The sequence below is a fragment of the Myotis lucifugus genome, unplaced genomic scaffold (genome assembly GCF_000147115.1).
Source record: "Myotis lucifugus unplaced genomic scaffold, Myoluc2.0 scaffold_257, whole genome shotgun sequence".
Lineage (NCBI taxonomy): Eukaryota > Metazoa > Chordata > Mammalia > Chiroptera > Vespertilionidae > Myotis > Myotis lucifugus.
The window spans coordinates 272,229-289,640 of NW_005871305.1; the positions used below are offsets into that span (position 1 = coordinate 272,229).

Consider the following 17,412-nt stretch of genomic DNA (forward strand, 5'->3'; position numbering starts at 1 on the left):
AGCATCCCCGGGGCTCCCGGGACCTTCGGCACCGTGCAGACCCGTGGAAGGGCCGGGAGGCGGGGATGGGCTGCAGCACGCCCAGCGGGGCGGACTCCCGCCTCCGCGGGTGAAGGTGAGAGAGGCAGGTAGGGACGCGTGGTGGTTCCCGCACAGGGTGAACAATGAGATTCCTTTAGAAGGCGTTGGCATCACTTCTTGCTGTTGGGGTGGCGGAAAAAGTCGCTCTGGGAGGGGGAGAAGCTGCTGGTAAACCCGAGATGTGGCTGCAAGCGGAAGGGAAACGGGGCACGGAGCCTTGAGCAAGTTGGGTAGGAATGGGTCAGGGCCATCGAGTCCCGCGCCGGTCCCACAGGGTTAGGTATGTGTGGGCGGCGCGGGGGGTGGGGGGGCGAGACCCGCCGTGTCGGTCCTGGGCGCTGTGCTCCGCCCGCAGCGAGTCACTGAGCGCCGCCAGGCGGGTCGCACCGTTCGCCCGCATCCTCCGGGCTTTCCCAGGCCCGCAGCCTGGAACCTGCCCAGCCCGAGGCGCCCGCGGGAGGCGGGGCCGGTCCCGGCAGAGCGCAGGCCCGGCCCGGCCCCGCCTTCGAATGGGGGGCGGGACCTTCTGGGCTTCCACCCAATCCCCGCTCCCCGGCGGCCGAGGGGGCGGACCTCGCAGCTTTCCACCCAATCCCCGCTCCCCGGTGGCCTGAAGGGAGCGGGCTGGTGCGGGTGTCGGCGGCGGCGGCGGCGGAATGGGCGAAGGGCGCGGGGTGAGTGAGGCCCCCGAGACTGCGCTCCCGGTTCCCCGAAGCTGCCCGGGGTGGGGGGCAGTTCAATGGTGTAGAACCGAGTTACGTAGTGTAGGCGGGGCAGGGGCCAGGACTCGGCCTGGTGGGGTCAGCAGGCGTCTTGCCTGCGGGGTCGGGGAGGTACCCCCGGTGTCGGCCGCCGGGCGGGTCCGTCGCGGTGCTGGGTTAGATTTCTCTCCGTCGGTGGCCTCCCGAGCGTGCAGAGCTGACCTTGGTTGGAGGGCGGAGTCTCCGAGCTCGGGTCGCTCTCTACGCCTCCGTCTCTAGAGCCCAGCCTTGAACTCTGTCGCCTTGTACCCTGTGGACCCAATGGAGGGCAGTGCGGTTGTTTGCAAACTAGTGAGCCGTGTAGTAGTTTTTACCCGATTCTCTAGCAGATGGACTTTTGGAGTATGTTTGCTATGCTTTCCCCAAAAGTTTGAGTCGTGGGGCCTCCCAATCTCTAGATTGTCCGTCTTGCACCTTCTTTCACCAGTTTTTGCCAAAACACCCCCCCCCCCGCCCCCTCCCATCCGCAATTATTTACTTTCTTTCTTCCCACAGTCACCAGCCTAGTTCAGCCCCCGTGATCTGAAAACAGAATTGTTGCAACAGGCTCCTGGAACTCCTAAACAACTCCTCTTGGTGTTCTGGTATGTGGCAATCAGATTATTATTGTTATTATTATTTTTACTTCTTGTTCCTGGTTCTCTTTTCCACTTTGATTTTACATCTTTTGGCTCCCAGGAAGCCCACTATAATGAAATCCAGTGTCATCATTTTCTTATTGCACATATAGGTTCTTTTGGAATTATGTTATTTAATTTAATCTTTATGATTGAGAATTTAAAAAGCATCCTTCATGAAAGAATCTGATAATTCTTATTTTAATGTGTACCTCTTGGTTAGTTAAGACTTGAGTGGGTATGGAATTGGTATTCTTGGTCTCAGTTTCCTAGAGGCTGAGGAATACAGAAAATAGCTTTTCTATATATGTGTACTAGGTTCCTATTGTTGCCATAACAATTTATCACAAACTTAATAAAAAAACCCACGAATTTATTATCTCACAGCTTCTGTAGATCAGAAGCCCGGGTGGGTACTCGGCCTAGGATCTCACAAAGCTGAAGTGAATGTTTCTTTGGGTGCGGGTTCTTGTCTGGGGGCTCTGGGAGAGAACCCACCTCCAGGAGGCTCATTGAGGTTGTTGGCAGAATTCATCGCCTTGCAGCTGTAGGACAAAGGTTCCCATTTCCTTCCTGGCTGTCAGGCTGGGCCTCTCTTCCTTCCACAAGACCACCTGCCAGACAACACCTTTTGTGGTTTTAATCTCTTGGACTTTTCTGTCACCAGCTGGAGAAAGCTTTCTGCTCCTAAAGGCTCAAGTGATTAGATGAAGCTCACCTGATAATCTCCCTATTTTAAGGTTAATCGTGCTGTGTAAAATAACAAAATCACAAGCATGGAAGTGAAAATCTCATATTCACAGGTTCTGTGGGTTGGGGTGGGAGGGTGGGTACCAGGGGGGCATTCATAGAAATTCTGCCTAGCTAGCATAATATGGTCATCTGAACCGGATTATTTTTATTTTGTGCACTATTAAAAAAAAACACCTCAACAGCTTTGTTTGATTATATGATTACTAGAGGCCAGGTGCATGATATTTGTACGGTGCAGGGGGGAATCCCTCAGCCCAGCCTGCGCCCTCTCGAAATCCAGGACCCCTCTGGTAGGGTCCCTAGGCCTGGCCAGGGATCAGGGCCTATGGGGACTTTCCTTCCCCCGGCTGCTGGCAGCTGGCCCCGCCCCTACCGCTGCCACTGCTTGCCATCTGTGCAGTGCTGTCCCCCCACCCCCACGTCGTCTCCCTCTGTGGGAGACAGGTGTGAGGTGCAATTGCTTGGCTTGCCTGGGCCTCCCTCTGCAGGGCGATCAATCATGGAGCCCCCCCATCGATCGCCCTGCAGAGGGTGGCCTGGGCCTCCTTCTGAGGGGCAATCGTGGCGCTACCCCCCCCCTCCCGCCCCCCCCTCCAGCTCCACCAACCCCCCCCCCCCAGCTCCACCAAGTGCATCACACCTGCCTTGGCTGGCCTGGCACCAGTGCGTGTCATAGCGTGGTCATCCAGAAGGTCATCCAGATGGTCATTCTGCTGTTCGGTTGTTTGGTCGATTTGCATATTACACTTTGATTATTATAGATGCTCTCTACAGTTAAGGAAATGGAATTAAAGTTAGTTGCCCATGGACACATGTCTAGAAAATGCAGAGTTGGTATTTGAACCCAGATCTACATTTCCATTAGGTCTAAAGCCATGTTTATGGGTAGTTAAAGTGAAGTGCAGCGAAAGTCAGACAGGAAGAGGCTGAGGAACTGTGAGAGCTCTATTGTATCACATTTTTGGATTGTATCTTTTTATTAGTGGTATAGGCTACTCTAAGCTCTTCTACCCTAACAAAGGAAACCCAAAATACAATGGTATAAATAAAAGCTTTTTTTTTTCCCCCCCCCATAAATCTAGAGGGAGGAGTACAGGGCTAGTAGGAAGATTCTGACAACGTCATTACAAGCATCCTTCGTTTTATTTCGCTTCACAGATTTTTTACAAATTGAAGGCAAGACCCACTACCAGCAAAAAGATTACAACTCACTTTATTGCAGTGGTCTGGAACCGAACCCCCACAATATCTCTGAGGTATGCCTGTACATTATGTACATGGCTTCCATAAATGGGCCCAAGGTGCTCTTCCAGTTGGGACTACCTGCTAGGCAGTGAGGAGACAAAGCACATGTAACCCTTTCTAGGGTCATGACCTGGAGGTGACACACCCATCACAAAGCCATGCTGAGCTCCAAGGGAGGGTGGGAGAGCTATAGCTATGTAGCTACTTGTCCAGCCAAAAACTCGAGATTCTGTTAAGAAAGAAGGGGAAATCATATTGGCTGAAAAGAATCTCTACCATACCCTTGTTTTCGATGTTTTTATTCTGTAACCTCCTATGAGTGGAATATTTTGTCTTTGATATTAGTTTTAAAAGGTAGTATTTGAAAGGGGAGGGAATTCTTACTCAATATTAGGGTTCCTTGATTTCTCAATTGCTATTTTAATATATAATTACTTTATAAAGGCTTTTTTGAGAAAGCTCATTTTTCATTTAGCACTTGTATGCCTCATTTACGCTTTGGGTTAGTTTGAATTTTCTGATGAAAATTAGTACATTTGTGGAAAATGTTCAAGATTGCTTTGGGAAACTTGAAACCATTCTGTGTAGGTCTCATACCATCTGCACAATTAGATTACAGAAGTTTGTCATGTGATTTTATGTATTCTGTAATATTCTTAGATACTTGCTCTCCAAAGTTCTCTCAGTCCATTATCCTCTTCTATACATCTGAATTCTACCTACCCATTTAGACCTAGTGCAGGTCCCCTCCCCACTATTATGTAGCATTGTATAGGGGAAGACTATAGTCTCAGATCTGGATTTGCGTTGTTTGTTTGTTCTGAGGCAAGTTACCAAATCTGTCTGAGTTTTAGTTTCTTCATTTGTAAAATGGCAGTGAATGCCAGCTTTCAGCAATAATATGGAGATTAGGGATATAACACATGTTCTGTAACACCTACTGCAATATTTAACAAATAGAAGGTGCCCAGTAAATGATAATTTTCCTGGTCCCACTGCTTACTCCTTGACTTCTAGTACTTTGAGTTGTAGGGGAGGAAAAATACTTTTCCTTCTACCATTCTAAATTCTTCAATTTGGTCCAATAATCAGATTGATGTGAAACAGTAACAGGAGAAAGTAATCAAATTTATTATGTATATACATACTGAGGTTCTGTAAGAATGTGGGCCCCTGAGGACAGGACTGGCAGTTAAGGCTTATTTGCCATCTTGAGCTAAAAAGAAGTGGGAGGTTGTGGTGTGGGGTTTCCAAGGGTAGGGAGGCATTTAACATGGAGATAGGAAAGCAAGTGTTTGGTAAATGAATGTTTGCTGGGCTATCTTTAGCAATGATCACACTTAACTTATATCTATATCTATATAAAAGGCTAAGTGACCTGTATATCACACTTAACTTATATCTATATATATAAAAGGCTAAATGACCGACAGTCTGTCCGACTGACGAGCTGGTACATATGACATGCACTGGCAATTTAAAAATAAGGTTGACTCCTGCATGCACAATACATATAAAGTTCTCGCTGGTGCCAATCGCACGCATGTGTTTCGATCTGTCATTGTCGATCGTGAATTTGGTTGATACTTCTATTATAGAGAAAGGGTGAATAGCGATATTAAAATATTTCTTCTAATTAATTTCCTTTCAATGTGCACGAATCCATGCACCGGGCCACTAGTTTAATTATAGTTATCTATTACTGTCCTCCCTGAAGCAGGTCCTCTATCAACTTCTTTTAGGTTGTTTGAAGGAATGTCAAAGTTTTTCCTGAATCTTTTGTTTCTTAAAAATAACGAGCTTAAAATAATCAATATCCCAAAAAATGCATATTTTGGGGTGGCAAGCTTGGCTTTCCTTCAGAGTCTATACTTTTAAAAAATGGGTTCTCTCACTGAGAAGTTTATGAAAAAAAAAAGAATGAGGACCAAGCCCTGGCTATACTGTGGTACCTAAATACTGATTTAGTGAATTGGACCTACCATATATAAAAATATTTATGAGGTTGAAGTTGTGAGTGCTGTCTTTTTTTTTTTTAGTTTTCCTACTGTGATTGCATCATGGAAAATCAATTGGCTAAGTCAACTGAGGAACGAACATTTCAGTACCAGGATTCTCTTCCATCACTGCCTGTTCCTTCACTTGAAGAATCATTAAAAAAATACCTTGAATCAGGTATGTTTGTAATCTTTTAGTATAACTATTGTTAGCAACTTAAAAAACTATGAAATTGTTAGAAGTCGATGACGATCTAATTGCTTTTTCTTTTAGACTCATGATAATTAAATATCCTTAAAATGTCCAAATTTTTCTCTTACGTTAATTTTTCCATAGTTTAAAAAGTCAGATAGTACCATTAGGCTTACAATAAAAAGTAGTAGTTCTTTGCCTCATCCTCCCACCCTCTGCAAATTCCACTTTCTCAAGCTAGCATATTCAAATAATTTACCTGTTCTTGTGTTATCTCCAGGCTTAAACTTCTTATGCTACTATTGCATGGATTTTTTCGTTGTTGATATTATGAATTAGTTTCTAAAAATATGTGGATTTAGCTCTCTTACACCCTCTAACCTTTCCCCCTCCCCAACATATATGCAATTCAACATATCCACATTTTCCCTCTCATTTTCTCAATATAGTTGTACAAATCACCAGTTGGGATTAAATTAGTATTCACCTGATTTAATTTAGGGTTTCACCTGATACAGATCAGTATTTACCTGAGTCGATTTAGCTGACCATTTAGGGCAGCGGTTCTCAACCTGTGGGTCGTGAACAATGAAAATACATCCTGCATATCAGATATTTACATTACGATTCATAACTAGCAAAATTACAGTTATGAAGTAGCAACGAAAATAATTTTATGGTTGGGGGTCACCACAACATGAGGAACTGTATTAAAGGGTTGCGGCATTAGGAATGTTGAGAACCACTGATTTAGGGTTTATGGTTTTGCAGTTATTCCCATGAGAACCATTTGGTGAACTTTGATTACCTTTTTGCTGCATCCTGCCCCTGCCTCCCCCTCCCCATTTTTCATTTGCTTAGTTTGCTTTGTATTCACAACGAATTCAATCCCAAACACTTTAATATACTGAGAATCTCTGAATATATTTAAATACTTAAGATATTCTTTCAGCTTCATTTTTTTTCTTGAAGGCAACCCTACTGACACCTCTACCCTCTTGCTCCAATCAGCGTTTCTAGAGCTGGTGGGGCAACTGTTGTCCTAGGGCAGTGATGGCAAACCTATGACACGCGTGTCAGAGGTGACACGCGAACTCATTTTTTTGGTTGATTTTTCTTTGTTAAATGGCATTTAAATATATAAAATAAATATCAAAAATATAAGTCTTTGTTTTACTATGGTTGCAAAGATCAAAAAATTTCTATATGTGACACAGCACCAGAGTTAAGTTAGGGTTTTTCAAAATGCTGACACGCCGAGCTCAAAAGGTTCGCCATCACTGTCCCAGGGCTTTCCTTTGGTCATCATCCTGGCAGCTCTCTTCCCCCCTCCTCTGTTGGATTCCTTGGCTCTTGGATTCTGTCTTCCTCTTTTTTCCCCTTTCTCTTCTCAGGTTGTAGTGCAGTACATCTTCAGTAGCCACTTGAGAAAGGGTATCTGGGAGGAAAATAATGTAGGACCTAAAAAACATTTCTTCTGCCTTCAAGCTTGATGGTTTGGCTGACTGTAGAATTCTTGGTTGGAAATGATGCTTTTAAAGCATTTTGAAGGCACTGTCTGTTCTTGAGAAGTCCAATGCTGTTCTGATGGTCAGTCCTTTAATATGTGACCTATTGTTTTTTACTGTCTGGCAACCTCTTTTTTTTTTATCCCTACTATTCTGAATTTCTCAATGATGTCGCTTAGTGTGTAGTTTCTTTCCTTTATTTCTCTGAATACCCAGTGGGTTCTTTTAGTTGAAAAAGTTAATATTCTTTAGTTCTAGGAAATTTTTGAAATATTTCTTTGGTAGTTTTTCCCTCACTTCTTGCTTTCTGTTTCTGGTACTATTGTTGCTCTGATCTGGGTCCTTCTAGGCTAAGCTTTGAATTTTAAAATGTTTCCCTTCCATTATTAGTGTATTAATTGCTGTTGAGTCAGCTTTGACTCCTGGCGACTGTGAATGAGTGATGTCCACAATGGCTCAGCTCCTGTAGACTCATGCCTGTGCCTTATTTCACGCAGTCAGTCCCCCGGTCTTCCTCTTTTCCTGTTGTCATCTATTTTCCCAGTTCTATTGTCTTGTCCAAAGAACCCTGCCTTCTCATGATGTGCCCAAAGTAGGGCAGCTGCAGTTTTGTCCTTTTTTCCTCCAGTGATATTTCGGGCAAACTACCGGATCCACTTGTTCTTCCTTTCTGGTGGCCCAGAGTATCCATAGAGCTCTCCTCCAACACCATGTTTCAAATGAATCAGTTTTTTTCCTATCAGCCTTTTTCACTCTCCAACTTTTGCACCCATATATGGTTATTGGAAATACAAGGGTGTGGATGATCTAAGTATTGGTCTCTAATGACACAGCTTTGCTTTTGGTGGTCTTTTCTAATTCTTTCATTGCTGCCCTTCCAAGTCTCCACATTCTCTTGATTTCTTGGCCGCAGTCTCCATTTGAATTGCTGACTGAGCCAAGGTAAGCAAAACCTTAACAATGTCAATATCTTAATTGTCTTTGTTAAAGTTGTGTATTTCTTCTGTAGTTATGATTTTTGCCTTGCTGGTCAAATATAGACCTGCTTTGGCATTTTCTTCTTTCACTTTCATCAGAAGTCCTTTTAAATCATTGCGACTTTCTGCCAGTAAGATGGTGTCATCTGCATATTTGAAATTATTGGTAGTTCTTCCAGCAATTTTCACTCCTCCTTCCTTTGAATCTAGTCCAGTTTTTTGTATGATATGCTCTGTGTACAGATTAAACAAATAGGGAGACAAAGTGTACCCTTGTCTGATACCTTTGCCTGTAGGAAACTCTCCGGTCTCTCTATATTCTGCCCTGACAGAGGCTTCCTGTCCACTGTACAAGTTACATGTCAGGATGATCAAATGCTGACGCACGCCATTTATTTTAGAGCAACCAATAGCTTTTTACGATTGATGTAGTCAAAGGCTTTATTGAAGTCTATAACACATAGACTAACCTTTTGAAATTCTTTGGAGCACTCCAGTATCCAGCAAATGCCAAATGCTTGCAATTAGAGTGCCTCTTCCTTTTCTGAATCCAGCTTGAACATCCAGCATTCCTGAAAGGTAAAAGTCTTTGCTGCATCACCTGGAGCATCACTTTACTTGTGTTCCTGCACACCTTGGCATCTCCTTTCTTGAAAATTGGAATGTATATTCATTATTAATGCCGTCACCTTTTTGGTCTGTTTACTCTTTGATATTACCAATCCTTTGTTAGTTCTCTCTGACTCATGTGACTTTCCTCAAATATCTGGCAATCCTTAGACATTCCTATTTGAGTCAGACCCTAAAAAACTGAGTAGGAGCTCTGTGTGCATGGGTCTAAGGGCTTGGTGACTAGTGAGCCTTAGAGTGAGCCTTCTAGGGCAGTGGTTGGCAAACCGCGGCTCGTGAGCCACATGCGGCTCTTTGGCCCCTTGAGTGTGGCTCTTCCACAAAATACTGACTTCTGTGCATGGGCCACGAAGTTTCAATCGCACTGTACGTGCGCTCCCGCACGTGGTATTTTGTGGAAGAGCCACACTCAAGGGGCCGAAGAGCCGCATGTGGCTTGCGAGCCGCTGTTTGCCGACCACTGTCCTAGGTCACACCCAAATACCAGTACTTCTTTCTCTTATACTGATCAGTTTTACCAAAGAAGAATCCTGTTATCATTTGTTTAGAAGGCATAAGCCAGACTGCTGGTGTTTGGGGAGCTTAGAAGAGGGAAGGGGTTGGAAGACTTATTGTTCCGGGTATGCATTTTCATCATAATCCAGCCCTCTTTTTTCAGTTTGAACTAGAACCTAGGTATTCTGCTTGTCTGGTTTAACTTCTGAGAGTAAACCTCCACATTTCTACTGGCATTGGAGGAAGTTTTTATACAGATACCAGTGTGGATAGGGCAATTGTGAGCTGCTTCGCTGCTTCTAAAGACTGTTTTCAGCCTCAGTTTGCCCTCTGCCTTTGGAATTACATGTGTCTTGAATTCTTGAGCCTTTCTAGAATTGGCTTGCTTCTTGGTTTATACCTAACTCGACCCTACCTCCCACTTTAGATACTTTGCTTCATTCTACAAAGTTGCCATTTTCCCATGTATTTTGTAATTTGTAAAGTGTTAGCTTGATGTATCTACTGTCCTCTCTCTTTTTTTTTTGTCCTGACAGATTTACTAGTATACCTTTTAAATTACTGTCATTTTAGTGAGTTTCTAGAAGTAGTGGAGGTGAATCTATGTATTTAGCTCACTTTAACTGGAAGCCATTTGGTTTTTACATGATTTTTAAATTCTTTCTCTCTCTTTTTTTTTCTCATCTACTTTCATCTGGAAATTCTAGTATTTTTTTTTAAATTCACTGATTAATCACTGTTTTTGATTATTCACTTGTACTCTTTATGCATACCGATATTTAAATTGATTTTAAGATAAGATTTTGAAAAGGCAAAATAGGACAAAAGGTAAATATTAATGTCCCAAGATTTCTAAAATTTGTAAAATACTTGTAGATATAGTTTAATTTTCAGAGCACTAGGTTTTGATGGATTAAGAACCCTGTATCTTTCTTTTTTCTTTTTCTTTTCTCTTTCTCTCTCTCTCTCTCACTTTTTTTTTTTTTTGTAAAGGAAACCATTACTGGCCACAGGGCACCGAGCACTATACTTGGGCAGGCATTATACTTGCACGTTGCATTTTCAAGGCTCTGCTTGAACATTGGTGGAAAGATGCTTTAATTTCTCTTATTTGTGGCTCAACAGGATTTACTTTCCTATTGGACTGATAGCTACATGATAGTCCTGCCTTTGTCATTTTAACTATCATCATCCATAATGATTTTAAAATAATTTTTTAGAAAATGGTTATTAGATTACATAATTTCCACTGTTTTATTTTTATAGTATTTTTTATTGTTGCTCTTTAGCTATTTTTATGTTATAAACTCTAATTTATTGAACTGCTGTGATAATTAATATTCCATAATTGTTTTACATAACTGAGTCTCAATATTTGTGTAAGTAATAATGAGGTGCGTTTGTGGTACCTGATGTCTAACTACGTTAATGCATATTTTTTCTTTATAGTAAAGCCATTTGCAAATGAAGAAGAATATAAGAAAACTGAAGAAATTGTCAAAAAATTTCAAAATGGTATTGGAGAAAAATTGCACCAGAAATTACTTGAAAGGGCAAAAGAAAAAAGAAATTGGGTATGTATGTTATAATACTTAAGATTAGAAAATTGATGATGCTTAAAAAATGAAAAATGTACATAGCTTTCGTTTTAAAATTATTACCGTAAAAATTCTTGCAGTCACTGTTGTCATGATCATCATTCAAAAGAATGAATGAACTGCTTAACTCTGGAGTTTTGAGTTTTGTGGGTGGGCTACTCTCATTATATGGAAAACTTGTTGAAATGCAGATTTCCTGAGACCAGTCATTCTGATGCAGTATCTCTGGAATGAAACCCAGAAATCCTTATTTTAACAACTACTCCATGTGGTTTATAGACCAGGCTTGAGATAAACATATTATCCAGGTCATTGTTGCCAGAAAACATCAAAACAGTGGTGTACAAGTATTGAAACAATGCATGTGAGAAAAAGGGCCATTACAAAATTGGAGGGGAAATGGTTATGAGTATTCTGTGTGTTAATTAGATTAATGACACGTTGCTATAATAGTCATTAAGGATATCAATTTTCTACAAGGAATCTTCTTTGACTTCTTCAGCTTAACTACTTGTGTAGTGTAAACCAAAGGATTGAATTAAAAATTACTTTAATCTAGAAATAATGATTACAGTTATTTTAGTTTTCGAAATGAAAAAGCAAGCTTATCTTTTTCATCAGCCATTGATACCTATAATGGAATAATAAAATTTTATACTTCCAGATTGCTTTATTCTCAATCTTGAGCCTTGAATGATTTTTTAAAAAATTAATCTCAGAGAGAGGAAAAGAGGAAGAGAGGGAGGGAGGGAGAGAGAGAAACATCGATAGATGGCCTCCTGCACATGCCCCAATGGGATCGAACCCACAACCTGGGTATGTGCCCTGACCAGAAATCAAACTACCACCTTTTGGTATATGGGACGATGCTCCAACCAACCGAGCCACACTGGCCAGGGAGAGCCTTGAATGATTTTTTTAAAAATATATTTTTATTTATTTTTGCAGAGAGGAAGGGAGAGGGATAGAGATAGAAACATCAATGAGAGAGAAACATCGATCAGCTGCCTCCTGCACACCCCCTATTGGGGATGTGCCTGCAACCAAGGTACATGGCCTTGACTGGAATCGAACCCGGGACCCTTCAGTCCGCAGGCTGACGCTCTATCCACTGAGCCAAATTGGCCAGGGCGAACCTTGAATGATTTTAATTAAATTAGGGTAAAGGTAACAAGTTGTTTTGCCTGTATCCTTTTTATTTATATCTTTTTTTGAATGACTCATTGTAATTGAGAACATCAGTTTCTTCAAAAATAACTCTAGGTAACTTGATAAGATATGCTTACTGATGCATGAAATTAAAGTGCATATAGAGAAAGAGGGATTCAGAACATTGTGAAAAACCTAAATTAGTTTTTTTAAACCTACTCAAAAAGTTTTTATATTTCTGGTTTTGTATTTTAGTTTTTGCTTGGAAAAGGAAAATTGTAAATCCCTTAATTGAGGATTTATTGAGTAGCTATTTTTCTCAGGTACTCTGAGAAAACACACCTAAATACATTGTCAGGTATTTGTGACTTCAACTTGATCTGCCTGAAAGTGCTTTTTGTTTCATGTTTTTGATAACATAGTTAAACTCAACAGTATTTAAGACCCTACAGTTCCAAAGGAAAGAAGAGAGGAAAAAACACACACCAAGTAGACAGTAACTTATTTTTTACATATTCATATATTATCTGATGTTCTTTATTTTAGCTGGAAGAGTGGTGGCTGAATGTTGCCTACCTGGATGTCCGTATACCATCACAACTGAATGTCAACTTTGGGGGTCCGGCACCCCATATGGAACACTACTGGCCTCCAAAGGAAGGCACGCAATTGGAAAGAGGAAGCATAAGTCTTTGGCATAACTTGAACTACTGGCAACTGTTAAGAAAGTAAGGATACTTAAGGTGAATTTAGTATGAAATTTACCCAAAGTGTCAGGTAAAGTTGAGAAGCTTAATTTACTTAGATGGGGATGAATATTACAGTTGTGACTGTTTGGTTTATAAGTTTTATAATTACTTCTTAAAGTACTTACTTTTTGTTTTAATAGAGAAAAATTGCCTGTTGATAAAGTTGGAAATACTCCTCTAGATATGAATCAATTCCGAATGCTATTTTCTACCTGTAAGATTCCAGGAATTTCTAGAGATTCAATTGTGAATTATTTTAGGACTGGTAAGTAGAAAATGCGGGTACTTTCTTTGGTAAAGGCATTGGGATTTGGGTAGTTTCGCTGTAGTTTCTATGACACTGTGAAACATTTTGGAGAATATTTCTGATTGGATTTTGACTAATAAAAGGCTTTCTGTGAACCTTGTCTTTCAGTCATTCAGATTAGTTGAAAGTGATTTATGGGAATGGATTTCCTAAACTGTGTCTTACATGGTTTTATATAAACTTGATGCTTACATTACATCATTTAAATTTTAGTTAAAAGAGTAGAATTACGAATCAGAGTATTCGGAAATCCGGAGAATATAATTTGGGTCCTGTTTCTACCCTCATTACTTCTTATCTGAAGGCTCTTTTTGAGTATTTGCTTGTGTGTGCTCATCATGCCCCTCTTCATTGTGAATTTGCTTTCCTCCATCGTCTATGAGGTGAGAGCCTGGTATCAGTCTTCTTAAGGTTACATGAGTTCAGATTGACTCATCAAAGTCTTCGTTTTTACTGTCAGTTTAATGGCAGTGTCTGCTTGGTGTCCTAGCATATCTTGCAATGGAAAATTCTGTTGTAGCAACTGCTAGTTTTGTTACTCCAGGAATATTTATTTATTTATTTATTTATTTATTTATTTATTTTTGTATAGCAAAGGTGGGAATTTATTGAAGAACAAGTACGGACTCCCATGTGGGGAGGGGGAAAGAGTCCCAGGAATTTTTATTTTTTATAAATTTAATGACCGTTTATAATTACTGCAGAATTTAATTATGAATGGATATTTTTCGTACATCCAATTTTATTTAAAAGTAAGTTTTCTGTAGCCAACTTTGCTTGTAGTGTGAGAGGTCTGAGTTTATTTTCATGTAGAACTCAACTCCTTTTTGTAAACCTCTTTAGATGCTTGAGATAACGTCCTCAAGGCTGCACACATTTACCTTGAGGTTGCAAGTGAAAGATTTAAAAGAAAGGATTAAGGAACCTGGTTATTTATGACATGAAGTTTAATGCCTAAATATGAGTGGAAAAGATGAACATGAGACTAGCAATAGCAAAGAGAGGTAAAAACTAATATTAGTAGACCTGGTTTTGAATTAAATCTTTATCACCAAGTAGTTATATCCTTCAATAAGGTAACTTCTTTAAGTTACAGTATGTAAAATGGAGATTCATTAATTTAATGATATGTGTCTTGATACAGTGGCTTAAGCTGTCATGGTTAGTATATTCTTGAACTTATGGCTATGTGAAGAGGTATAGATAGGGATAAATCTGAGGTAATAAGTAAATACGAAAAATATCAGAGAGTTGGTGACAAATACAATATAGAAAATTCAAATAATGTGGGTAATTGGTGGCTGTTTTAGACCAGGTAGTTAGGGAAGACCTCTCTGAGGATCTGAATGATAAGATAATCAAGCACAGTTCTTTGACATTTTTTTGTTTGCTTGTTTAGTTCATTTATTGTTGATTTCATTTGTTTGTGTTGCGGAGGAATCCCCTGGGCATATTAAACTTGGCGTGTGTGAAGGGCATTGTGGATGGAGCAGAATAGGCAGGAAGGAGGAGCAGATTGGAAAGGTGACTAGAGACTAGGTCGTGTGCTACTTTGTAAGCCAACTGAGGATTTTGGCTTTTATTTTAAATGTGAATGGATACTATTAGTGGGTTTTGAGAAAGCGTGATGTGATCAGGTTGATACTTTAAAGATAATTCTACCTGCTGTGTGAAGAAAAGATTTTTTAGGAGACAGACAAGTGTAGAAGCAGGGTCAGTTAGAAAGTTGATAGTTCAGGTGGGCCATAATGATGATTTGTACTAGGGTGGTTGCATAGAGTGGTGAAAAGTTATTCGATTCTGGATATATTTTGAATTTGGGCTTAGCAGAATTATTCATAGATTGGTTATAAGATATGAGAAAAAAAACAGGAATTAGAGATGGCTCCAAGATACTTGGCTTGCATAACTAATGGGGTAGATAGGCGTGTTGGTTCATGAGGTGGGAAAAATGGAGAAGAGATATTTGGAGGGGGAGGAAAATCAAAAGTCCTGTAGACTATGTTAAGTTTAAGATGCCTTTTAGATTTCTAAGTGGAAATGTTAAGTAGGCAGTTAGATGCAAAGTTTGGAGTTGTGGGGGAGAATTCAGGACTGCAGATAAAGACTTAGGGGTCATTATTAGCAAGCATAGAAATCATTTTAAAGCCATAAGAGTAGCTGAGATTTCTTTTGGAATACATAGATGAAGATGACTGATTCTTATTACAATCAAATACAATATTTGGTGCTCAGAGGAGGCGGCAGCAGCAAAAAAGACCAAGGTAGGAAGAAAACAAGGACGGTGGTCTCCCAGAAGCCAAGACAATGAAGTATTTTATATAACACTTTTGAAAGGCCAACTAAGATATAAAAATTAACAGTGACCATTGGATCTGTCAACATGCTGAGGACAAAGTCTGCCTCGACAAGAGCAGCATTGGTGGAAGTTGGAGAAGCGAGCTCAGGTGGAGGAAATGAAAGCAAACAAGTGGTGACAACATCTGGAAATAATGCTTGTGAAAAAAGTGTTTTGTTTTATTTTTTTCACAAACGTGAAAAAAGTTTTGATGTGTAGTGGAATTTTTTGTTTGTTCAGTTTGTTTTAAAAGATGAGTAATATTATATCATAAGAATGACAGAGAGAAGGAAAAATCATTTTGCAGGGGAGGGGATAAGGTGCCAAAGTCACTGAGAAAATAAGAGCTGAGAGGATCAAGTACAGAAATGGTGGAGGGATTGGCCTTTGATCTTCAAGAGCAAGGATGAGAGGGAATGTGGAAAGTATGCATCTGGATGCAGACAGATGAACCAATTTTGTTGTAGGGAAATGAGGTCCTCTGTATTCTTCGTGTTTTCCCTGATGAAATAAGAACTGACATGGAAAATTTAAGGAGAAAGGAGAAGGTCTGAGATGGTCCCTTTGGAAAGTGGGGAAAGCGCACATACTGTAGAAATGTAGTGTAGCTGATCAGGGTGGAGTGCCCATTTGAAATGTGTGTTTATGAATTTAAACTTAGACTAGATGGTGTGTTGTGGTTTTTTCTTCAACAATTAGAGGCAAGTGCAGAGGAGAGGGTGTGAAGGATTTAAGGTTTTTTGCAAGGGGGAATTGTATAATGCTGGATGCTAGGATCTTTCCTGGATAAGGTAAAGGTTGAAGAAAGTGTGTGTGTGTGTGTGTGTGTGTGTGTGTGTGTGTATGTGTATGTGTATGTGTCAGGGGCAGGTAGGGGGCAGCATGCAAGCTGCTGTGACTACAAAGCTAGTCTCAATAAGGAGGCAATAGTTAGAACTAGTTTATTTTTGTTTGTTTGTTTTTTTGCTTATCACCTAAGACAGTGGTCGGCAAACTCATTAGTCAACAGAGCCAAATCTCAACAGTACTTCTTTAAAATTGACTCGCCCAGGCCGAAAACCGACTTCTGCGCATGGGCCACGAAGTTTCAATCTCACTGTACGCGCGCCTGCACGTGGTATCTTGTGGAAGAGCCACACTCAAGGGGCGAAAGAGCTGCATGTGGCTCGCGAGCCGCAGTTTGCCTACCACTGACCTAAGAGACCATTAAGACTAATTCAATCTTACCTTTCGTCCTGTTCACCTTATTTTGCCCAAGAAGTTCAGACTTCCTATGTTGTGTCCTGTCATTGGGATTCATGCATTTGTGCATAGCCTAATTTGAGCCAAGTTCCCCACTACTAATTTGACCCACCCCAAACCCTTTGCTGTACTATATGGAGCTCGTGGTCAGCAAAATTCATTATATTCTTAACCTATTTTTGGAAAGTTTCTGTTTCCTTCTGAAAGGTACTGGTACTGAAACCTGGTTATGCTTTAAGTGTACTGCTTTCCATATGACCATCTCTAGTAGGGATTTTTTCCCTCTTATACTTTGGTGCTACAGGGCATGTAGGAGATCTTCATGTCCTCTCTATTTCCTATTAACTTGTCCATTTTTTCTTCTTTCTTACAATTTGCGCTCTTGGAAAAAATGTATCACCACTGCTTGTCTCTGTTTTAGTGACTTTCCTTTTGATCCTTCCCCTTCATTCATGGGTTGTTTTAGCACTGGTCTCACTGTCTTTCCATCAAGTCACATTCTTGATAACTCGAGCTTCCGGTTGTAGATGATGTAGGCCCTCTCCTTTTCTTCATTTTCTTCCTCCTTCTCAAGCAGCAACCCACTCCCATGGCAATGCCCTAACCTTGTTATTATCAAAAACTCCATCATCTCTAACATTACAGTTAAAAGCATCTCAGTCTGATATCTACCTTCTCTTCACCACTCACTTCCTTTCGTAGTCCACCTCAGCTATTTTTTTACCACATTGTGATTTACAATAACAGTTACCCTACAGTTCTTCACAGTTCC

General features: G+C 40.7%; 1 protein-coding gene across 9 annotated transcripts in view; it reads left to right on the forward strand.

Moving 5' to 3' along the window:
- Window positions 1-292: 292 nt before the first annotated feature.
- The window catches only part of CROT (carnitine O-octanoyltransferase), a 40,963-nt gene continuing 23,843 nt past the window's right edge, over window positions 293-17,412 (forward strand). For 3 of the 9 annotated variants that reach the window (XM_014464615.2, XM_014464617.2, XM_023762713.1), the window contains exons 1-6: window positions 654-755; window positions 1,338-1,426; window positions 5,497-5,632; window positions 10,707-10,831; window positions 12,551-12,732; window positions 12,894-13,018. In XM_014464615.2, the coding sequence (XP_014320101.1) occupies window positions 5,518-5,632; window positions 10,707-10,831; window positions 12,551-12,732; window positions 12,894-13,018 (547 nt within the window). In that variant the 5' untranslated portion in view covers window positions 654-755; window positions 1,338-1,426; window positions 5,497-5,517. Of the gene's footprint in view, window positions 312-653; window positions 756-1,337; window positions 1,427-3,370; window positions 3,469-5,496; window positions 5,633-10,706; window positions 10,832-12,550; window positions 12,748-12,871; window positions 13,019-17,412 lie in introns of those variants that run through there. The other 6 variants (XM_023762712.1, XM_023762711.1, XM_023762715.1 and 3 more) reach the window with 6 other exon arrangements.